The sequence below is a fragment of the Colobus angolensis genome, unplaced genomic scaffold (assembly GCF_000951035.1).
Source record: "Colobus angolensis palliatus isolate OR3802 unplaced genomic scaffold, Cang.pa_1.0 Scaffold188, whole genome shotgun sequence".
In the NCBI taxonomy this organism is placed as follows: domain Eukaryota; kingdom Metazoa; phylum Chordata; class Mammalia; order Primates; family Cercopithecidae; genus Colobus; species Colobus angolensis.
In genome coordinates this window covers 1,279,993-1,303,949 of record NW_012115021.1, presented here as the reverse complement: position 1 = coordinate 1,303,949, position 23,957 = coordinate 1,279,993, and the positions used below count along the sequence as shown (strand labels likewise).

General features: G+C 44.5%; 1 protein-coding gene across 2 annotated transcripts in view; it reads right to left on the bottom strand.

Moving 5' to 3' along the window:
* Nucleotides 1-23,957, bottom strand: part of SH3KBP1 (SH3-domain kinase binding protein 1) — a 311,350-nt gene that overhangs the window by 268,740 nt on the left and 18,653 nt on the right. Inside the window, exon 1 of one of the 2 annotated variants that reach the window (XM_011940195.1) lies at nt 5,990-6,155. The exons of the other annotated variant lie outside the window; for it this stretch is intronic. Within the exon in view, the coding sequence (XP_011795585.1) occupies nt 5,990-6,040 (51 nt within the window). The 5' untranslated portion in view covers nt 6,041-6,155. Of the gene's footprint in view, nt 1-5,989; nt 6,156-23,957 lie in introns of those variants that run through there. 2 annotated transcript variants of the gene reach the window in all.

The window sequence follows — 23,957 nt, the reverse complement described above, 5'->3', positions numbered from 1 at the left end:
GACTAAAAGGCACCTGTGGTAGAGTGGAATGCACTAATCACCAAGGCAGAATACCTGGGTTGAATCCTGGATCTGCCTCTTTTCTAGCCGTGAAGCCTCAGGCAGGCAACTGTACCACCCTGCTGATTACCCCATCCTCCTCTGTAAACTGAGAATCCCACCACTGGCCATCCACCTCCCACCTCTGAGTGCACAAGAAGCTTCAACACAATAATATGGGAGAAGAGGTTTTGTAAACGATAAAGCACCATGCACATGTGAATGCTATTATCATTCTAGGGTACTAGTTGTCTAGGTTTACTAATGAACACACACTTAGGGTTTCAATGAGTCTTTACCTAGCACATTCCCACTGCCCTGAGTCACATTAACCTACTTCAGATGCTAACTTGGCAGTGATTTTTACTAAATACTGAAGCTGAAAAACATAAAGAGTGGTTTTTCTATATTATCTCTCCCTTGGCTTAAATTGTGAAACACCAGAACTTAGTGATCAGACAACATGACCTGGAATCAGACTCTCAGGGAAGAATTCCACCTTTACATCTTACTAGATTGGTGAGCATGGAAAGTGATGTGGCTTCTCTGTGTCTCAGTTTCCTCATCTGTCTATCCAAACCAGAACATTTCAGAGTGAAATGGTTTATCATCTGACCAGGACATCTGAGAATGAAAGCAGGTGATGTCAATGTTAATGCGAGGACAACAGGCATACACCAGAACTGTCCCCAGGTAAGTAGAGGATATAAGGTGGCTCTAAAAGAAGGGATAATGCTGGGCATGGTGGCTCATACCTATAATCCCAACACTTTGGGAGGCCCAGGCAGGCAGATCACTGAGCCCAGCAGTTCAAGACCAGCCTGGGCAACACAGTGAAACCCTGTCTCCACAAAAAAAAAAAAAAAAAAAATCAGCCAGGAATTTTGGTGTGCACCTATAGTCCCAGCTACTCAGGAGGCTGAGACGTGGGAAGATCACTTGAGCCCAGGAGGTGGAGACTGCAGTGAGCTGTGATTGTACCACTGCACTCCAGCCTGGGTGACAGTGAGATCCTGTCTCAATAAATAGAAAAATAAATAAAGAGGAAAATGATAACAGTGCCTGCCTCACAGGCTTGAAGTGATGACTTAATCAGACAAAAGAGGCAAAGCACACAGTATACACTCATTAAACGCTAGCTATGATTTTTTTTTGTCCTTACTCCTTCCATTCATTCAGCAAGTTCTTAGTGCTCAGGCATGACTCTGGGTGCCAAGAAAGTAACAGGAAGTCAGTGAATAAGAACTTATCTGATCAACAGACAAAAGGATTTATTATTATCCCAAAGTCCCTGATTCAGGAAAGCTATTTCAGTTTGACTAAAAGTGAGCTACAAATGAATCCCATAAAGTTGTATTAATTAATGCCCTTTGTAACCTAGCACTCAATGCTTCAAGGCATGTTATGATACTCACTCCCTTTCATTTCTATGCACACCCCATTATGATGAATTACATATGGCGTGTCCACCAAGACAGCTTTACAGAACCCATACATTATGAAAGCAAAGTTGCTTTAGCTTGCTTTTGCAAGGAGATGCATCTATATCTTTTGCCAAGAATTAAGCATTTTACTTCAGTATACTAAAACAATTTTCTCTAATAAGTCAACACTCGCCATGACAGGTAGATATTCCTTATTTTATAGAGACATTCATTAACCTCTAGGGGCTTGCTGCTGCTGGTGTAATCACAAATTCCTTTTCCTTCCTCCTTTCGCCGCCCTCCATTTCAGTAAAATTGGTCTCAATTACTATGACCACAAATTCTCACACCCTAACGTTTCTGTACTCAACTACGGGGCCTTGCCCTTTCTTCTTCCTCTATGTTCACATTTTACCAGGCACATTCTCAGTCAGCCCTCCTTTTGTGCTAATTTCTGAGGCCATTACAGAAGCCACATTCGACTCCTTCGGTGATTGTTAGATCCTCAAACAAACGCCAGCCAGGCCCCATCACTGGAAAGGCAAGCTATGGACCTCCAAAAAGAGTCTGCCTATGGAGTAAGCTGTATGTGCGTAATTCACAACAAACTGAGGGGCTATCAGTTTCTGTTGTACTCCATGCCTCTGTCTTGATTCGAAGAAGCTTAAATCAATGGCGTGTGTTTTGGTCTGGTGCTAGTTATGCAGACGTGCTTAATTTGTGAAAATTCAACAGCTGTACCCTCATGTGCTGTATATTATATGCCATAAAAATTCTTTTTAATAGCTTACACCATGTAAACCTCTATATAAACTAAGCATAGTTTACACCTCACCTACACTATGTCCCTCAAACTGTTTTCAAATGGATTGCCACCAATCGGTGGGCCACGTAATCAGTTTAGAAGGTCCTGACAAGCATCTGTTGAATGGAATGGAGAATACAAGAGGGCATCACACACAGTGAAGGCAGCTACTGTTTCAGGAAACTTACTGCAGTTACACGGATGTGTACCATGGACCAGGTTGCCAGATTTTTTTTTTAACTGCAGAACTTGGTCGATAAATCTCTGGGAGACCCTGAGTACATCAACAAATAAAAGATGAATTTGGGAGTCAGACAAGCCTGGTTTCTGATCTTGGCTGGTTGCAACCTATGTGCTTAAGAACAAGTCACCTAACCTCGGTGAGCCTCCATTTTGCTATCTCTAAAATGGGGGTAAAAACTGTCAACTCCCTGGAATTGGTGTAAGGTGTCAGTGAGCTGGCAAACAGTCTGCCACAGAGTGCTACTTAGACATGGGCCCTACCCCCACTGTCATTTAGGTGGTACCTTGGGCTAGCTTCTTTACCTGTAGGAAGGAAGTTTCAAGGAAATATACAAAGAAGGGAAGTGCCAAGGCCAAGACCTCACTAACATCTGAGAGCAGCAGGGCAGGGGAAAGCTATTACCCCAGCACATTTGGTGGTAAGTCATCTGGCTTTGGATTCTAACCAGAGGGAAAACCACTTTCCAAGATAATGGGGTTTTTCACGTTATTCTTGGCAGGAGGTGGAGAAAGGCAGAAAGGGAAGAAGGTCTCAGTAAAGAAATAAAGCATTTATTTTAAGCAAATCACTTTGAAGACAGGTGGTTTTCATTTTGAGAACAAAAATGATGCTTAAAACAGAGGGTTATCCCATACACCAGCCAGGGGCTGGCCAAGAGAGGGAAACAGTGCCCTGGGGTCTGAAATGCTCCCAAAGTGCCAGAGCAGTGATGGATGCAGATGGAGAGGGGTCCAGCCACATAAAAGATGGGACTGGCTCTATCAGCTTGCAGTCACAAACTACTTAAAAGTCATTCACCGTATTAATTATCCAAAGCAACTATTCATTCAACAAATATCTGTTGAGCATTTTCTATGCATCTAGAATCAAGTTAAGAGCTGGAGATATGGTAGGGATAAGACAGACAAGGCCCCTGCCCTCATGGAGCTAAAATTCTGGTGGGGGAGACATCAAATACCAAGTATATCAACGAGTTAACAAAATATTTACAGGCTGTGATATAAGGACTGTAAAGGAAATAAATGTGGTGATGTGATGGGAATGGAGAAAGGAAACTCAAGATGGAGGCTGGCCCTTGAGACAAGATGGCCCTGGAGGGCTACATAGAGTGGTACCTGAAAGAAGAGAAAGGGCCAGCCAAGCAAGGAGCCAAAAAAAAAAACGGGGGGGCATTCCCAGCAGTGAGAATTGCAAGTGCCCGGACCCAGAGACAGTGCTCAGACAGGCAAGAACTCAATATGGTAGAAGGCAGTGGCTGAGTGGGAAGATGACCCCGATGAGGCTGAAAAGGTAGGCAAAGCCAGACCATACAAGGCCCAGTAGACCACAGAAAAGAAAGTGGATTTCAATGAAAAGCAGCAGAAAAGTACTGAAGGTTAGCACTCTGATACATTACTTTGATGTTGATTAAGAGGTGCTCTTAAATCATCATACGCAAAACAAACTGTCCTGATGATTTATACAATGTCTCTCTGTAATCAGTGATAAAAGTTAGCACTGTGTCAGAGATCACTGATACACAATTATTGAGGAGTATTGCCAGTCAAAGACAAACAACTTAAGCCTATGGATGAGATGAAATACGAGGAATTAAATGGGGGAAAGAGGTGGGAGAACTTGTGACTGGCAAGGGAACACTATCATCAGCAATTAACTCACAGCAAATATAAAGCACATAGTACAGTTAATTAACAGAGCAGGCTCTAGAAAGTGCCCTAAACACACACACACACACACACACACACACACTCACACGAAAGGCAACTGGGGCTTGACCGACGTGCATGGTGGCTGCCTAAATTCATAAACACATTAAATGAAACAACACAATGGAAAAGTACCAAGACGGTCTCCTACATGTACTTCTGAATCAGAATTCAGATGACTGCTCAGCAGTTTTCAATCAAGGTTAATTTTTATTTTCATTTTTTTTGACACAGGGTCTCACTCCTGTCACCCAGGCTGGAGTGCAGTAGCATGATCATGGCTCACTGCTGCCTTGACCTCCCAGGCTCAGTCAATCCTTCAGCCTCAGCCTCCTGAGTAGCTGGGACTACAGGCGTGTGTCACCATTCCTGGCTAATTTTTTTTTTTTTTTTTTTTTTTTTTAAGTAGAGACAGGGTCTCACCATGTTACCCAGGCTGGTCTCGAACTCCTGGGCTCAAGCAATCCTCCTGCCTTGGCCTCCCAAAGTGCCAGAATTACAGGCATAAATCATTGTGCCTGGCCGAGGTTTACCTTTTGTTTTCCTTCTCCCTCGCTCTGGCTGAATATAGGTTTTAATAAGTTGGAAACTCAAAGCTGGATGGGAAAGGGGTCTTTTGAATTATCACTCTCCCCAAGGACCTGTAACACAGCCTCCTAACTTGGGTCCCCAGTTCCCATCATCGTTAAACTTAAACATTATCTATGAGACATAACCATGACTCACTCATACCCCTTCCTCAGGACCTTGTTTTGGGAGGCGGGTACCTGGCCATGACTAAAAGGGCAACCTGGGGCTACGTACTTAAGCAAGGCCAATTGGTCGACCCCAAGATCAAACCTATGACACTGACCATGAGAACTTGGTGGCCACAAAAGCTGCCCTGAAACAAGCCAGGACAGCAACACTGGTGGCATCTCACAGAGCCCAGCACACTGCTTGCATTTATGGCATAGAGTGCCACGGAAAAGGAGAAGGATGGCAACCAAGCACCAGGTGCCTTCACATTCACTACTTCAAACAATCCAGTAACCCTGCGAGGTGGTAGGATGGAGATTTTCAGATGAGAAAAGTAAGACTCGGAGAGATCTTGGTTAGCGGCCCATGGCTGCACAGTTAGCTGAGCGGGGAACTGAACCTGTCCCGACACCTCAATTGGCATCTGGCAACAGGACAGTGCTCTTGACTGACCCCAAGCTGACTTTCTCTCCTGTCTCCCATCTCATTCTTACCCCCACTCCCTTTATTTCTTCACACTACAGGAAAGCTAAATTCCACACCTGGCTTCCTCTCAAGATTCCCAAAACTGCCAGCTGCATCGGAAATGTTACCTGCTCCCAATCCCTGAGAGGGGTACCTCACTGCAGAAATGGATGCCTGCAGGGGGTTGGCTGCATGCAGCTGCCTGTGTGCAGCATTCCCTGGAGAAGACTCACCTGGCTGTCTATAGTGATCAGAGAAGGAAAGAGCCACCAAACCAGACGACAGAGCTGTTCAAAATCTTTATAAATGCCACTACAAAAGGAACTCAGCCAAAAGAATCCACTTCTATCACAGACAAGGGCTTAGTGAAAGAAATACCCTTCGGCTACAAACCAGAAAACTGAGACCTGGGGCCAAGTAGAAAACAATGTTGGTTACCATCTTGGAAGGACTGACCTGAGCCCAAATTCCCCATCATGCCTCCCTCTTGGCCTACAAAGTAGTCGGGCAACAGGCTACAAAAGATGCAGACATCGTAACAATCAAAACAGATGTATGGCCTACTTACAATCTCAGACAAGTCTGCGGCACTTGGGGCTTTGGCTGCTGAAACCTCCATTCTGTGAAGTATGAAATGGTAATTTCTGGCTGTGTCTGAACTCTGGGAAGGAGTAAGTTCCGTGCTCTCCGAGAACTGCAAGTCTCTCTGATTCACTTGGCAGCAAAATTATTCTAAGCATCCTGTCCCGTACCCAACCCGCCTGCCCCTCCCACTACACACTCACACTGGTGGATTTTTTTTTGGTAATTCTTTGCACTTATTTCTGTCACAAATCAAGTGAAAAGTAATCCAACCTCTGGCACTTGAGAGTGTGGAACCTGTATGACTGAGGAGGAGGAAGAGCCACCTAATTAGGAAGAAGTTATAATTAACATCAGAGAGGAGCGAGCTGGAGAACCGCAGAGTCTGCAGTAACAGCAAAATGGAGATTATTTGAGACAGCTGAAACACTCCACCCAGGCCTCCAGAAGAGGACATGCACGGGAAACAAAGGGCATATGGTGTTTGCTTTCTTCAACATCCGTTCTCACCATTAAGAGCTGCACCAGCAAACGCTCATTACTTACATGTGGACAAACCTCGCCCTGAAAATGCACTCTAAAATACAGCTCTTAATCAAATAAATGACTTTGCAAAGCAGAGGCTTACCTTGATTTTTTATCACATATAAGTACTAAAGTAAAATTTAATAAAGTCCAAATAACTGGCAGAATGTCTATTTGGCTCAGTGAAGCATGAACTGTACTAGAAAAAAAGTTCATTTTTGTTAATTTCAAGTTCATACAGTAATTCAAATACTGACATATTCAGAGCAGGATTTTATTTTTTCCCCAAGGAGAGATTCCAAGGGACTAACTTAACAACTAGATAGAAATGATGTTCTACTATTTACTACTAGTCATATATTTAGATATTTCTATCCTAAAGCAAACAGGTTTTCCAATGTTACTCAAATCATTTACTTCTCACATATGTTAGTATTACCACCATCACCAATATTACCCTCACTATAAAACTGTTCAAAGGTAAACTTCAGTGAACTCCTTCACCAAATTATGAGAACCTCCTGAATTGGTGAGATCTGAACTGATACTTTTCAGAGATGTAAAGCTAGGGTCAGCTTCAAAACTACTCACGCATTATCACTCTCAAGCCTGTAGAGATCAACGATCAAATTTGCTGTCACACAGCAGATTGGTCTACCTTCCCCTAGATAACAAGTTCAAAATCAGATGATCACCTTGCTTGCGTTTAACATAAAAAAGGCCCCCAGGTGAAAGGAAACAAACAATCCAATGTGGTCGGTCAGTAACCCTCAGCGAGCACTGCTGGTTGCCTACCCAGTAGAGCTGGCTCCCTTCCTTCTTCCCCAGCACAGCCCACTCCTGGTCACAGGTGCCCATCCATTCCCCCATGGAGCCCATTTCCAGCTCTAGGAAGGACAGCCTAATTAATTCTAAACCAAACATTGCTTCAGGGTGGGCAGTGGGAACAAAGTTCACCCAATCAGACTGCAAGAAATAACTCCTTCTACATACAGGCTGTGAGCAAGGAAGCAAAGGGCCCCACTGCAGATGGATACCATTCTACAACCGTCTGACCACCACAGGGAAGCCAGCCCTTGGGTGAAGCTACTGCCAGAACAACACGATGGGGGAAGAGACAGCAAGAACATGGGTTTCTGATGTCACACTGAGCGGCTGATCACACTGCCCCTGGGGTCCACCCTACCTCTAGCCTCCCAATTATGCGAAATAACAAATGTCTGTGTTTAAGGCAGTCCCAGACAGCTTTCTGTTCCATGTAATCTCAAGTGTGCTGGGAGCAACAGGCTAGTAACTGGGTAGCCAAGGGTAAGAGTTTATAATTTGGGAAAGGGACTCCTTAAAGTAAATAACACATCTGTTGAAAACATTCTCCTTAATGTTAAAGAAAAAGGAGAAATTACAAAGATGAGTGGTTGCCTAGGGCTGAGCGTGGAAATAGAGAGTGACTGCAAATGGGCACAGGTTTCTTTTGGGGGTGGTGGAAATGTTCAAGCATTAGATTGTGGTGACGGTCACACAACTCCGTAAATATATTAAAAAGCACTGACTAGGATACTCAGTAGGTCAACATCATGGCATGTAAATTAGACCTCAAAGCTGTTTTAAAAACCTTGCCTGGGCCAGGTGCAGTGGCTCATGTCTGTAATTCTAACACTTTGGGAGGCTGAGGTGGGCGGATCCCTTAAGGTCAGGAGTTTGAAACCAGCCTGGCCAACATGGAGAAACCCTGTCTCTACTAAAAATACAAAAAAATTAGCCGGGCATGATGGCGGGTGCCTGTAATCCCAGCTACTTGGGAGACTGAGGCAGAAGGATCACTTGAACCCAGGAGGCAGAGCTTGCAGTGATCCGAGATCGCGCCACTGCACTCCAGCCTGGGCGACAGAGCAAGGCTCTGTCCCCGTGCGGAGGGTGGGGTGGGGGGGTGTGGGGAACATGTCTGGAGGCTCCGTGCGGTGGCTCACGCCTGTAATCCTAGCACTTTAGGAGACCCAGGTGGGCGGATCACTTGAGGCCAGGAGTTTCAGACCAGCCTGGCCAACACAAGGAAACCCAGTCTCTACCAAAAAAACACAAAAATTAGCCAGGTGTGGTGGCGCATGTCTGTAGTCCCAGCTACTCGAGAGGCTGAGGCACAAGAATTGCGTGAACCTAGGAGGCGGAGGTTGCAGTAAGCCAAGAGCGCACCACTGTACTCCAAAATATTAAAATAAAATAAAAAATAAAAATAAAAACCTTGCCTGAGAGCAGATGCTCATTCAGGAGAGGTCACAGATTGAAGGAACTTTCCACCATCCACATGTGATGGTGTGGCACACCCCTGCTTAGAATCCTGCCTCAGTGGTTCCCAATTACCCCAAAAGTCCAAGTTCCTTACAAGGGCATGCAAGATCCCTCTCACCTTCTGGCCTCACTTCCCATTTTACTCTGGCAAGGCTTATTTCTAGGTACTCATCAAGCTGTAGGCCTCTGTTCACGCTCACACTACACCCTCTTTCTCACTCACTCTGGGCTCTGGCCTATCCTCTTCACCTGATTAAATTCCTTCCTCTCCTGTCCCAGGCTCTTAGGTCCCCCTCCCTTTGTGCTCCCTTAGCACACTGGGCACGCACCACAGTGGGTTGGAAAAGTGTGTTTCCAGGTCAGTCTCTCCCCTCATGCTCTCCCCCGGGGTCCAGAACAGCTCTCAAGACACAGCAGACACTCAACAGATGCCCACTAGACTGAGCTAATCTTTCTCTTTCGGGAAGGGCACCAATCTCTCCCACAGGGCACTGTGTCATTGAGGTCGGAGGCGTGAGAGCCAGAGGCAGGTTCCAGGAGTCCTTGCTCTCATCCACACCCACCTTCCTCCAGCGACTTCAGGCTCAGCACAGGGCAAAGGAGGCAGCTTGCACTGGCAGCATCCACAACGGGCAGGAAATCCCTTATCCAGATCACGCTTAGCACTCTGCTTCTCCGCTCCAACCCTCCCTGACACAGAAGTTCATGATGACAATGCACAACATCTCTCACCGTAGAAGCTTCAGAAAAGGAAGACAGGGAATGTCCAACTTTTTTTACTTTTCTGATTGTGAGGTTTCCCTTATTTATTTTAGAGATACTGTTTCACTATGTTGTCCAGGCTGGTCTCTAACTCCTGGGCTCAGGCAATCCTCCCCAACCTCAGCCTCCCAAGTAGCAGTGACTATAGGCACATACCACCATGCCTGGCTAATTTTTACATTTATTGTAGACACAAGGTCTCATTATGTTGGCCAGGTTGGTCTCGAACCCCTGGCCTCAAGTGATCCTCCCACCTTGACCTCCCAAAGCACTGGAATTACAGGCATAGGCCACCGCACCCAGCCCCTTATGTAAGAAGCTAAGAAAAGTCACACATGCAACATTAGAAAACGCTTGGTTTTGAAGAAAGACTCCAAGTTAAAAAGAGAGACACAATAGCTTGAGGAGAGCCGAAGCTAACTCTCCACCTGGTGTCTTATCTTCCTGCTTGACCTCAGGGGAAAAGATTAATAGTAGGATTTACAAAATGTTAAGAAGACACTTGCTGAGGTGTCTCAGTTATCAAAACAAAATAAAATCATACTGTGAAAGCGGAAAAACTCCATAGTGGAATCTGCTTCATCACAACAAAGACATCCCCTGGCCCTGCTTTCTAGCCTGTCCTGGCTCCCCACACACTGCTAGAAATGAAACCCCAGGCTGGGCACGGTAGCTCACGCCTGTAATCCCAGCACTTTGGGAGGCTGAGGCAGGCGGATCACGAGGTCAGGAGATCGAGACCATCCTGGCTAACGCGGTGAAACTCCGTCTCTACTAAAAATACAAAAAATTAGCCGGGCATGGTGGTGGGTGCCTGTAATCCCAGCTACTCGGGAGGCTGAGGCAGAAGAATCAGTTGAACCCAGGAGGCAGTGGTTGCAGTAAGCTGAGATCGCGCCACTGCACTCTAGCCTGGGCGACAGAGTAAGACTCCATTTCAAAAAAAAATAATAAAAAGAAAAGAAATGAAACCCCAAACCTGGGAGCATAGGAAAGAGCTGAAATAACACTTTAAATATTCACGATGGTAATTGCAAGTCCTACCTCATAATCATGACTTCTCTTTTCCATATTTGGGCCTCGGCTTCCCTGGACGCACTCCAGGGGCCTTCACAGACATTATCTAATGCTAGGCAGGTCAGCAAGCTAACCATTAAGTACTCTTTTTTTTTTTTTTTTTTTCCTCCACGCTCTCTGATTTAAGTCAGTTTGGACACACTCATAAAGAACCAGTGAGTTCCCTTCCAAGATGGGTGGCTGCTAAGATAGCTCATGTAGTTTTGGTCAAAGTGGAAGCCCTTAGGATGTCAAAAAGCTTATCTTTAAACATCTCAATCTGATTCCAACAGTGAAGTTTTCAAAGCTATCATTACTCCCCCATCCCCAATAAACAAAGCTGGCAGATTTATTATCAAATGATTTCTCTAGCTTTTTTTTTTTTTTTTCAAATACCTGCTGGTTTCACCCCTGCAGAGATCTAATTCAATAGGTCTGGTGTGGCCCTGAGAAACTATTGTTTAAACTCCCCCAGGTGATCCACACAGCCAGAAGACAGACATCTAGGTCTAAAGTGTCAGAAATGCTTGCTACTAAAAGGAGGATCAACTGGGAGCTTCTTAGGACTGCACTCTCAGCTTCCCCAAACCTACCCGCCCCCAGCCCAAACCCTGCCCCCCAGCCCCCCAGCCCCTCGCTGCCATCACAATCTGCCTTTTAACAAGATCCTAGGGAGAAGCGCACATCTGAGTTTAGGCAGCCTAAGGCTACACACTGTCGTCTGGCCTCAGAATCTTCTAGGGTTTTTGTTTTTTGTTTGTTTCCCCTTTACAAATGGGAGACGGAAAAGTGGGAGGGCACAATCAAAATTCACATTCCAGTTTTTTCCAGGATCTTTATTGATGAACGACAGGGTCAAATCCTGCTCTTACCCTCACCATCCTCCTAGAAAATATGACTAGTCAGATTAAATGTAAAGGGAGTAAAAAATGAGACACAGCCTGTTTTTTAAATTAAAGCAATACATTGTTCCATTTGTGCTGGCAGCATCCGCACTTGCATTACTGCGCATGTTTAAAGCTGCCAGTTGAAATCAACTCTAGTCAAAGCAGCAGAACCTGCAAAATCTTTTAGCGTTAAAGGGCTTTATGTGGAACCAAAGCATTCCAAGATAAATAATTCCTGGAGCTAATGAGAACTACTAATTACATCCATTCTTAAAAATCAATATACTTGAAACTTTTTAAAGATTCATGTGCTTATTTCCCTTGTTCAAATAACATCATAAGGCATTCACAGGAAGTTGTGGTTTCAATTGAGACGTGGCTGCATATTTAAAAAAAAAAAAAAACTCACAGTATCCTATCACAGAGCTCAGCCAAGACTTCCAGCAGGTTCTCCGAACCTGACAGATTTGGGTGCCCCTCATGCTAATTACCGTCTGGTTTGAGGTTTGTGAACATAGCCAAGGCCACCCAGACAATGCTGTACCGTAGTACAATTAGGGGCGAGAGAACACAGACTCTGGAGTTAAGCCACCCACCGGCCCAAGACCAGACCTGCCATTTACAATCTGTGCTCCCTTGGGCAAGTTACTTAACGTCTCTGGTCTGTGGGAAGTGCTATATAAAGATGTGCTGTTTTCCTCATCTAATATGCAGTCCCATGAATGGTACAGATAAAGGAACTGTGCACACAGTGGGTGCTCAGTTATTGCTTGCTAATGGTTGAAGAACTCTCCATTCACCTGGTATTTCCCTCAATGAATATATCATTACCAAATACCAGCAGCCTTTTGGTGTATCAAGAAAGGTACTCGGGAAAGTGTTTTTCTTCCCCTAATGGTGAAAAACAAAAACCAATGGATATAAGCACCTTCTTAATCCAACGTAACAGTCTCCCTCTCCAGTCATGTACTTAATATGGTTCATTTATATTATGTCTCATATCTTCTCAAAAAATAATTACTATAGAAAAAGTATGAAAAGCATTTGAGCAGGTGAAAAATGCAGTCTACAAAACAGTAGACTGGGCCAGGCACAGTGGTTCATGCCCATAATCCCAGCACTTTGGGAGGCCGAGGCGGGTGGATCACTTGAGGTCAGGAGTTCGAGATCAGCCTGGTCAACGTGGTGAAACCCTGTCTCTACTAAAATTTTTAACAAAAATTAGCTGGGCATGGTGGTGCGCACCTGTAATTCCAGCTACTTGGGAGGCTGAGGCAGGAGAATCACTTGAACCAGGGAAACGGAGGTTGCACTGAGCTGAGTTCGTGCCACTGCACTCCAGCCTGGGCAACAGAGCGAGACTCCATCTCAAAATTAAAACAACCCAGTAGACTGGTACCAATTACTTAACAGTTATTGAGAGCATAAAAAGTGATTTCCAGAATGTTCCAGGTAGGGAAGTGTCAGACAACATTGCCCTCACGGTATTAATACTATACAATAGCATTCATAGTGGTAAGACACAGCGAAAATTGGGATGTTGCAACTATTTACCCATTTTCATCTATTTTAAGCACTCCTGAAAAACAAACAAGTGATAGGTCGTTCAACATGCATTTACTAAATCCATTTCCTTAGGCACTTTCAGCAGCCAATGTTTTCACACAAACTGAGTTACTATGTGAATTTAACAACTATGTTTGGTTTTCGGTTTTCTTTTTCATCAGAGGCTCCACTTTTAAGAATACCCGTCCTTCTAATTAGTTCTTTTTTTTTTTTTTTTTTTGAGACGGAGTCTCGCTCTGTCGCCCAGGCTGGAGTGCAGTGGCCGGATCTCAGCTCACTGCAAGCTCCGCCTCCTGGGTTTACGCCATTCTCCTGCCTCAGCCTCCTGAGTAGCTGGGACTACAGGCGCCCGCCACCTCGCCCGGCTAGTTTTTTGTTTTTTAGTAGAGACGGGGTTTCACTGTGTTCGCCAGGATGGTCTCGATCTCCTGACCTCGTGATCCGCCCGTCTCGGCCTCCCAAAGTGCTGGGATTACAGGCTTGAGTCATCGCGCCCGGCCGCTAATTAGTTCTTACAACACAATCCTGGAAAGTCAGGCTGCCAGAGTTCAAATAACTGGGTTGACCCTAATAGATCTGCAATCTTCATCAAGTCAGGCAACCTCTCTGAGCTTCAGTTTTCCCATCTGTAACATAGGAATAATCACTACTTGGGGCAAAGGATGGAGGGTAAGGAGTAGCTGAATTAGTACAAAGAAGAACAAAACAGTTGTACTGGATAAATGATGAAGTATCTACTCAGAATTGCAAATTCACATTCCTTTTCACCCTGTACCAGGTCCTGAAGTGGTTACAAAGAAGGTCTAATAGATTCTCGTTGTCCCTCAAAATGGAGGAAGACAGGTAATTCTTATACATGTTTAAAGAAAACCCACCCACCACTTTATCCCTAGAGGTTGGCCATGACAGCAACACAATTGTAAAGCTTGCTGTAATCAGCACCATGCCCATAGCGCTTTTACCTTCCAAGGCAACAGTATAGACCAAGGGAGGATCCAACCTTGTTCACACTTCTGGGCAATTACACTTCTTGTTCTCTGCTTGGATGGCTCTTAGTAATGGCAGGGGCCTCTTCCTCATCATTCACATGTGAGCTCCAACTTCTCCTCACCTGAAACAGTCCACACACTCCACCAGCCACTCCAGCCTTTTCCTCTCCTGTTGTTTCTTCATGGCATGTTTCACTATCTATAATTATCTTTTCACTTGTCTGTGGTTAAGCCCTCTGTCCTCTGTTGGAGTGTAAGCTCTCTAAAAGCTCAGACCTTGTTAAGCTCATTCTGAAATGGCTCCTAAAATGGCACCTGTCACAGAAAGGGCACTCAGTGGACAGAGCTAGGTAAGATACATGTGAGTTTTGATCGTTGCAGCAGCTATATCGCATTTGCATTTGGTTCTACCGAGTGCTTTGTCTCTTCAGACTGCTTTTACATGCTTTTGGCATGCCTTGTAATTTTTGGTTGAAAGCCAGACATTTCGTAGAGGGTAGCAGATACTGAGGTAAATGAGCCCTTAGTGTGGAATTGATATTACTCTAGTCAAGAGTTGAGCTGCCTTGAGGTTTGTTGTTCCTATGAACATGAGAAACTTCAAATTCCTCTAGTGACCTTTTTTGTCCCCTCTCTTGGCTTTGGGGCTTTCCTTTATGCTGTTCCCAGTGTAAGCCTGTCTCTTGTAGCTATCCCCGCTGCAACCCACTGTTGTTATTCCTGGGGGCTTGCTACCCTGCGGGTAGGGTGAGGGAAGAAGGGAAGTTCTCCGATATTCCAAGCCTCAGTCTCTAAAGTACACTCGGTGGGCCTGTGTCTTCAAGGTGTAAGCTTCACAATGTATTTGCCCAAGGGATAGAGCTCCTCCCACCCCATACCCCCAGCTGTAGCAGGTATCACCTATGTTCTCAGTCTACCTCCTGCTTAAAGACCTTTTTTTTTTAGGTGAGATGGGATGGGGAAGGGGCTGGAGAGGCGCTCCATCCCCCAGCTGCAATGGTTAATTCACCAGGGCTCTCAGACCACAGCCTTCCTCTGCAGAATAAGCCTCTTGTTCCTTAAAGGAGAAGGGTCTAAGTAGATTGCTCTACTTAGTAGTGGTTCCTGAGCCAGCACCATGAGTTTTCTCTGAATTTTCCCTCACCCTCCCAGTTAGAGCCAAATGGGGTTCCTAGAAGAAAAGCCTGCAAAGGGATAGGACCCCCTCCCCCACAACTGCTGCCCTCAAGACTTCACACTCTCAAGTTAGCCCACGCTCAGCCTCCAGCAATTTGTCAAATTTTCTAGCTTAATCTTCCTACCTACTTCTATGGGGTCTGGTGGCTTCTGCTCCTGTAAACAAATGCTCAGGTCCTGTCCTGTGTCTCAAAAGGCACCTCTTTCCAGATTTAGAAATGGTCGTTTGCTCTGCAAACTCAGTTCTCTGTTAATTTCCAATCTGTCCAGATTTTTTCTTGGAAGCGTGGGAGGGACATCTTTGCAGCTCTCTACATCTCTGAGCTGAAATCAGAAGTCTACTTATTTATTTTTTTCAAGGATCAGAAGTAAGTATGACAAAATGGCAACATTTGATAGAACTAGGTAGTGGGTAGCTAGATGTTGGTTATATATGCTCTTTTATATTTTCATAGTTCAGTAACACTTCAAATTATAAAATTAAGTTGTAGGTGGCCATGGTAGAAAATAGTGCTATAATATAAATAGACTTAAGTATGTGTATAGCACTTGGTTCTTCAATAATTTACAGAAATCACCTGAATTTTAAAATACAACCAGCATTTTTGGCAACACTTCAGAAACTGTCCTGAAAAAATATAAATCACTCCAATACACCATTAAATGTCAGTATCAGCCAGGCACAGTGGCTCATGCCTGTAATCCCCACACTTTGGGAGGCCGAGGCAGGTGGATCACGAGGTCAGGAGATCGAGACCATCCTGGCCAACATGGTGAAACCCTGTCTCTACTAAAATACAAAAAAATAGCTGGGTGTGGTGGCGTGCGCCTGTAATCCCAGCTACTCGGGAGGCTGAGGCAGGAGAATCACTTGAACCTGGGAGGTGGAGGTTGCAGTGAGCCAAGATCACACCACTGCACTCCAGCCTGGCAACAGAGCAAGACTCCGTCTCAAATTAAAAAAAGAAAAAAAAAAGTCAGTATCAAAGAAGGGAAAGAAGAAACTGAAATGGAAAAATTAGTGTTCTCAAAGAGAACAAATGTATCTTAAAATGTGCATGTTTATAAATCAAAGTATACGAAAATTACATGTTAATTGATTCACTCTTCTTTAAACTGATATCCAATCATCATTAATATTCACGGAAAATGAAAATTAATAAAGGATGTGCCAGCAGACCATAGGTCAACCAGCAAGTGCCAGATCCCAGATTGTGGTATATTATGCAACACCTAGTAATCAAACATCTTAAACCTTCAGACTGCCATGCTTCCTTTTACCCACATTCCTAATTTAATATAATTGGTAATTGCCTGTAAATGAAAGCAGCAGCAGCTTGGTAAGATCTACCTCATGGAAAGAACATTCCCCTTTTACTTAAATAATTCACTATCTTAGATAATAGCAAATAAATGATATGCTACTAAAAAGTGAGCCGTTTAATAACTCCAGAACTGCAGATTAATCTTAAGTATTGTGTATTAAATTCAATTAAACCAGATGAATATTTAACATGTCCTTCTATGTCCATAAGACCATTCTAGCCACTCTGAGAAGAGATGGGCCAACATAAATCATCTACCAATCCCTGCCATCAGGACCGACACAGGGATAGGTCACAGGGATGAGTCCAGGAAAAGCAAACATGCACCACATTTGCATGTATTCTCATTAGCAAAGCAAGTGACTTGCAAGTACTTTTATGCTTTAACATTAACTTGTACGTTCCATTTAAAAGGGAAAAAGTATCGTTTATAGTAAAGTGAATCTTCATGTGACTTTCATTATAATGAATGAAGTCAGGACTAAATTTGTCTGTAATGAGACTAAAATGGGCTGAATCTACCAATGATGAATCTGTGGCTTTAATGATCATGTGTGGCTCTGTGAGATGCACCCCAGGTGGAACTGCAATCAGGGTGATCACTCAGACAGCTAGATAACACACTTCACCCTGCCTGAGGACCATCACTTGTCAACTGTGTTACGTTGTCACAAGGGCTGTTTACAAATCAGCCACATCTCTGCATTGCAACATGCCTGAAATTAGATCTCACATCCAGCTTGAGGGCTAGGGACTGTGTTCAGCTTCAAGCTGGCAGCGCCCTAGACTTGATTGTCACCTTAAAATATCTGTTAATGGAACTCATTCAAATTCAAGTTTTAAAATAAAAGGATGAGTTAAATTGAATAAAAAAAAAAATCAGAGGCTAAAAAAGGCGCGAGGTATATGGATTTTTAACCACCACTGACAGCAGAAGCTCACACTATAATTGCATAGATTATATGCACCGAAGAGATCAGCTGTCATGTGACATTTTAAACCAAATAACAGAGCAGTCCTTGGAAAAACGTCAATAAGCACAAAGAAGTGATTTCTCAACATCTGAAACCACACGAACCTCCATACTCAAGTGTTTCAGCATTAGTATTACGTGCCACCAGAGCCTAATGTTGTAATCACTCATTTAACACAGGGTAGATGTATTTTTTTAATAGGCAGATTGGCAATTATTCCAGCTTCAAGCCTGGGGGAGAAAAAAACTTGTGCGCACACTCACGATTTTGCAGCTGAGAGAAATAAGGATTGAATTGTGGAAGCAAGAAGAAAAACAAAGATTGAATCATGAATATAAGCCACGCTATTAAACAGCAATTACAGAACGACAGCTACCATCCTGTTCCTTTCCTATCTGTGGCCATAAGGGTCCCGATATTACAGTGTGACTACAGGCCTAGCAGTTAGAACCTGATAGCGTTTATGGTTTTAAACAGCTGCAATGTATCTTTTGCCAATAATCTGTCAGCCTATTGATTTTGGATGTTGTCTCTAAGACAAAATCTTATCTGGTCAGAAAGCAGATCCCACTGGACCAAAGCCTTCGGCAGCAGGCATCACACTCTTGACAAGGTACTCTCCAAACATGCCCAGCTTTGCTAAGAATATGTTCACATGTTAATACTTCATCAATTCCAATTATGTTGTAGTATAATCACAACTAAAATGTACATCTAATAAATATTTTAAATATGGTTTTAATGTTAATTTACTTTTTCTTCCATGATATGCAAAACCGTCCCTCTTCGGTTTTGACTTGGCCCCTACTGCGCCGATACTAGCTACCTGCACTAGCTATCTCAGATCTTGACCATGGCTTCATTTGACAGCCAGGAAAAGTACAACCCCAAGAACTTCAGCATGGCCACCAGTGGCACAGCTGGTTCACAGCACAGCCACAACTGGAACTGGAACCAACTTCACAACCTTTACTGGCAACCAGTGAGTTGTGGCCTCCCTAGAAGAAAACTTCAGTGTAAAGAGGACATAGTCACCAGGGCCTCCCCCACACCTCCTGGGAACTGAGCATGGCTCTTAGGAAAGCGTTGGCATGGTTCCTCCAGCTCTGGGTCTCCATCTGGGACCACCTGCCTCTAGAAACCCAGGGCAGGATGTGGTTTGACTCGAACAACTTCTCAGCTTACAAACTCAGGCAAACCCACTTTGTTTTTCACCCTGACTCCCAGACACATGATATCATCTTTGTTAGTCTTCATGAGAAAATCTTGGTGGTCCCAGAGGAAGTACGACAGTAATGAAAAGCTTGTTCCTTCATGACGAGCAAAACAGGCAGCTAAGAGCAAAAACGGGCTGACTTCATACACCTCATCCCACAAATAACTGGGTGTTTGTGTGACTTTTGTGCTAGTACATGTTGTGACTACACATTAAAGAGACTTTCACATCTTCACCTTCACTCTCCCTGAACTCTCCTCAAGAATTTATCTCATCTTCCTCAGTGTCATAAAGATGATGAAATTTACCCCTTAGCCTGGGAGTGGGGCAATATACTATTTCAAATCCCCTTGTGAGTTAAGAAGCTAAGGTGAAACAAAATGTCTTCTGGGTAGCCCTAGAGATGTATTGCCCATATGTTCCTTCAAGAAAGAACTTGGCCAACATAGTGGCTCACACCTGTAATCCCAGCACATTGGGAGGCCAAGGCAGGAGGATTGCTTGAGCCCAGGAGTTTGAGACCAGCCTGGGCAATATAGTGAGACCGTGTCTCTACAAAAAAAAAAAAAAAAATAGCTGGGGCTGGGCACCGTGGCTCACACCTGTGATCCCAGCACATTGGGAAGACAAGGTGGGCGGATCACCTGAGCTCAGGAATTCAAGACTAGCTTGGGCAACATGGCGAAACCTTGTCTCTACAAATAATACAAAAATTAGCCAGGTGTGTTAGTACACATCTGTAGTCCCAGCTACTCAGGAGGCTGAGGCAGGAGAATCGCTTGAGCCCGGGAGGCAGAGGTTGCTGTGAGCCAAAATCACACCACTGCACTCCAGCCTGGGTGAAAGAGCAAGACCCTGTCTCAAAAAACAACAACAAAAAATTAGCTAGATGTGGTGGTACACGCCTGTAGTCCCAACTACTCGCGAGGCTGAGGTGGGAGGATCACTTGAGACTTGGAGGTCGAGGCTGCAGGGAGCCATGATTGTGCCACTGCACTCCAGCCTGGGCAACAGAGTGAGACCTTGTCTCCAAAAACAGACAAAAAAAAAAAAAAACACAAGAAGGAAAGAACAAACCTCCACCTTCGGGATCTCCCTCAGCTTTCTTTCTAGCAGAGGCCATGCTGTCACTGAGGAGCCCACAGCTGGTCACTAATCTGGGGAGTGCAGTCCTAGAGCCTGGCCATTTCTGCCCATTTATTTTTTTTTTTTCGGCTTTACTGAGGTATGACTGACAAAGAAAAACTGTATTAATATAAGGTGTACAACATGCTGACCTATGTATACACTGTGAAATGATGATCACAATCAAGCTAATTAAGAGACTCATCACTTCACAGAGTTCCCTTTTTGTAGTAAGAACACGCAAGAGTTACTCTCAAATTGCAAGTATGTAATGCATGATTAATAACTCCACTTACCATGCCACACAGCAGGTCTCCAGAAGTTATCTTGTAATTCAAAGTTTGTGCCCTTTGGCTAGCATCTCTCCTTTGCTTCCATAGAGCAATTTTTGTCCAGGAGCCCCCTGCTAGGCTGGCTGGGACAGACTGGCATCACCACCTGAGGCTCTCTCTGCCCTGCTCCCCTGCCCCCTCATCATTCAAGGGTGTTATCCCCCGCAGCCCCCAAACAAACCTCCTGTACTCCTAACTCCATCTCTGCATCCGAATCTTACAATACCAAACTGCTAAACACCATCTAAGCATTTCTCCAGTGTCTTGGAGTGGCTTAATACTGATATTAATAGCTAATATTTCTTGACAAATTAATATTTACCAAGTTGCTCTGCATGATCTCACATCACAGGGAGACAGGTAAGAAAAGCAGCCATCCTTGCATCAAACAGGAATTGCAGTGCCAGAGGTGGTTCTGTGGTGGGGCTGGGCTGATGACCAGGCAGCTGTGCAAATTCCTATCTATAGCCTGGACCTGGCCCCCACACTCCAGACCCACATCCCTACCATGCTTCCCAATGCACAGGACAAAAATCTTAGAGTCATCTCTCCCTCCTCCCTCTTCCCTCTCCTGCCACACCTCCAGTCTTACCAGCAAATCCCGTTGGCTGCACTTACAGAAATATCCAGAATCTGACCACTTCTCACCCTCCCACTGCCACTCCCTGATCTCCCCTGTATTCCTGCAAAGGGCCTCCAAACTGCTCTCCCCACTTCCACCCTTCCCCTTGCAGTCTATTCTCAACATGGCAGACAGAGGGAACCTGTTAAAACATCTCTGGTCGCATCAACCTCCTCAGTTACTTCCCATCTCACCCAGACTCACAAGTCACAAAGCCCTCCCTGATCTGGAGTCCTGTGACCTCTAACCCTTTCTCCTGTTGCTCTCCCCTGTCCTCTTTCCTCAGGCAGTGGTAGTGCACTGGTCTCTCTGTTGTTCCTCCAACAAGCCAGGGACACTGCCCTCTGCAGGGCCTTTGCACGTGCCGTTCCCACTGCCCGAAGGGCTCTTTCCCCCAGATCCCCACAAAGCTCTTCCTCACATCCTCAAGTCTTGACTTAAATCACCTTTTTCATAAGGCCTTTCCTGACCTCCCTATCATAAATTGCAATCCCCCACCCAACATTCATCTCCCCCTCCCCTGCTTTCTCCTCCTCAAACATGCTTGCCCCAAAAGACTAGGCCCAGTGTGAGGCTCAACAGGGTCTCTGAGACCCACATCTCCCCTCACACTCCACCCCCACTTTTCTCTTCCTCCATCCTTCTTTTCCCCTCCCAACTCTACTTCTGTCATTGGCCCTCCGGTTTCCAGGCCAACCACAGACAGGCCAAGTGGTAATGCCTCCTTGGACCTGCTCAAAGCTGGAGGTGGGGCTTCCCCAAATCCAAGCCTCAGCCATGACAACAGGATGACAGAGTCTGACCTCCTGAGAAAGAACTGAAACACCTGTCATCTATTACCCATCACCCACAAAGGGCTGGAGAACTGCAGTGTATGGGAAAATGGTATGGTTCTGGTGATGGTTATTATTTTTTTAATTTAATGGAAAACACAAAGGACAAGAGTTAGAAATCCTAAAACATACTAATGCTGAGACTCACAACCAGAGATAAAGATGAGACTAAGCTGCAGCCTGGGCACTGGGATTTTTGGATGATACTCATGTGCTGCCAAGGTTGAGATCCATTGGAGATTTTTTTTACTAAATTTTTTGAAGTAATTATCCACTCACAAGAACTTACAAAAATGGTGCAGAGTCCCATGAACCCTTCACTTAGCTTCCCTCAGTGATGATATATGATTATAGTACAATATCAAAAAAAAAAATTGACATTGGTACAATACCATTCACTACAGACCTTATTCCGTTTTCACCAGTCATTTCATATACTGATTTGTGTGTAACTCTTTGCAACTTGATCCAATGTGTAGATTTGCACAAATCTACACACTGGATCACAATCAAAATACAATCAAGATACAGAACTATTCCATCTTCAAAAGGAACTCCCTCATGCTACCCCTTTATTGTGGTACCAGTCTTCCCCACATCCTGTCATTGTCCCTTGGCATCCAGTAATCTGCCCTCCAAGTCTGTAACTTTGTCATTTTGAGAATGTAATATAAATGAAATCATACAGTGTGTAACATCTTAGGTTGGCTTTGTTCACAAAGCATGATGCCCCTGAGATCTATCTAAGTTGTTGTGTGTATCTGCGGTTCATTCTGTTTTATTGCTGAGTAGTATTCCACGGTATGGATGGACCAGAGCTTGTTTATTCATCCACTCAAAGGCATTCAAGATGTTTCCAACTTGCAATTATTACAAATAAAGCTGCTATGAACATCTGTGTACAGGTTTTTCTGTGAACTTAAGTTTTTATTTCTCTGGGATGAGTGTCCAAAAGTATAACTGCTGTTTCCTATGGCAAACACATAGTTATATAAGAAACTGCCAAACTATTTTCCAGACTGACTGAACCACTTTACATTCCCACCACCAATACATAAGAGAACCAGTTTCTCTGCAACCTTGTCAGCATTTGGTGTTATCACCATTTTTAATTTAGCCATCCTAATGGCCATTCTAATAGATACATAGTAATTTCTCATTGTGGTTTTAATTTGCACTCCTCTAATGACTAATGATGTTGGACATCTTTTCATGTGCTTATTTTACATCTGCATATTCTCTTCAGTGAATGTCTGTTGGTGTATTTCACCCATTTTTATTCAATTGTTTTGGTTTCTTACTGTTGCATTTTGAGAGCTCTACACATTCTAGATACAAGTCCTTTGTCAGACATGTGGTTTGCAAATATTTACTCCCAGTTTGTAACCTATCTTTCCATCCTCTTCACATTTTGATGAAGTCTAATTGATCTTTTTTTATTTAATAGATTGTGTTGGCCAGGCATGGTACTTCATACTTGTAATCCCAGCAATTTGGGAGGCCAAGGCAGTGGACTGCTTGAGTCTAGGAGTTTGAGACCAGGCTGGGCAACATAGAGAGACTCCATCTCTACAAAAAATACAAAAAATTAGCCAGGCATGGTGGCTCACACCTGTAGTTCCAGTTACTTGGGAGGCTGAGGCACGAGGAGCACTTGAGCCTGGGAGGTCGAGGCTGCAGTGAGCTGAGAATGTGCCACTACACTCCAGCCTGGGCGACAGAGCAAGACTCTTGCCCCTCCCCCCAAAAAAAAAAAAGATTGTGTTTTTGGTATGATATCTAAGAACTCTTCACCTAGGCCTAGGTCCCCAAAACTTTTGCCTATGCTTAATTCTAACACTTTTATAGTTTTATGTTTTACATTTAAATCCATGATCCATTTTGAGTTAATTTTTTTTTTTTTCTTTGAGACGGAGTCTTGCTCTGTCGTCCGGGCTGGAGTGCAGTGGCCGGATCTCAGCTCACTGCAAGCTCCGCCTCCCGGGTTCACGCCATTCTCCTGCCTCAGCCTCCAGAGTAGCTGGGACTACAGGCGCCCGCCACCTCGCCCGGCTAGATTTTTGTATTTTTTAGTAGAGACGGGGTTTCACCATGTTAGCCAGGCTGGTCTTGATCTCCTGACCTCGTGATCCGCCCGTCTCGGCCTCCCAAAGTGCTGGGATTACAGGCTTGAGCCACCGCACCTGGCCTGAGTTAATTTTTTAATAAGATGTTAGATTTAGGCCGAGGTCCACTCTTTTGTCTATGGATGTCCAAATACTCCAGGGTCATTTGTTGAAA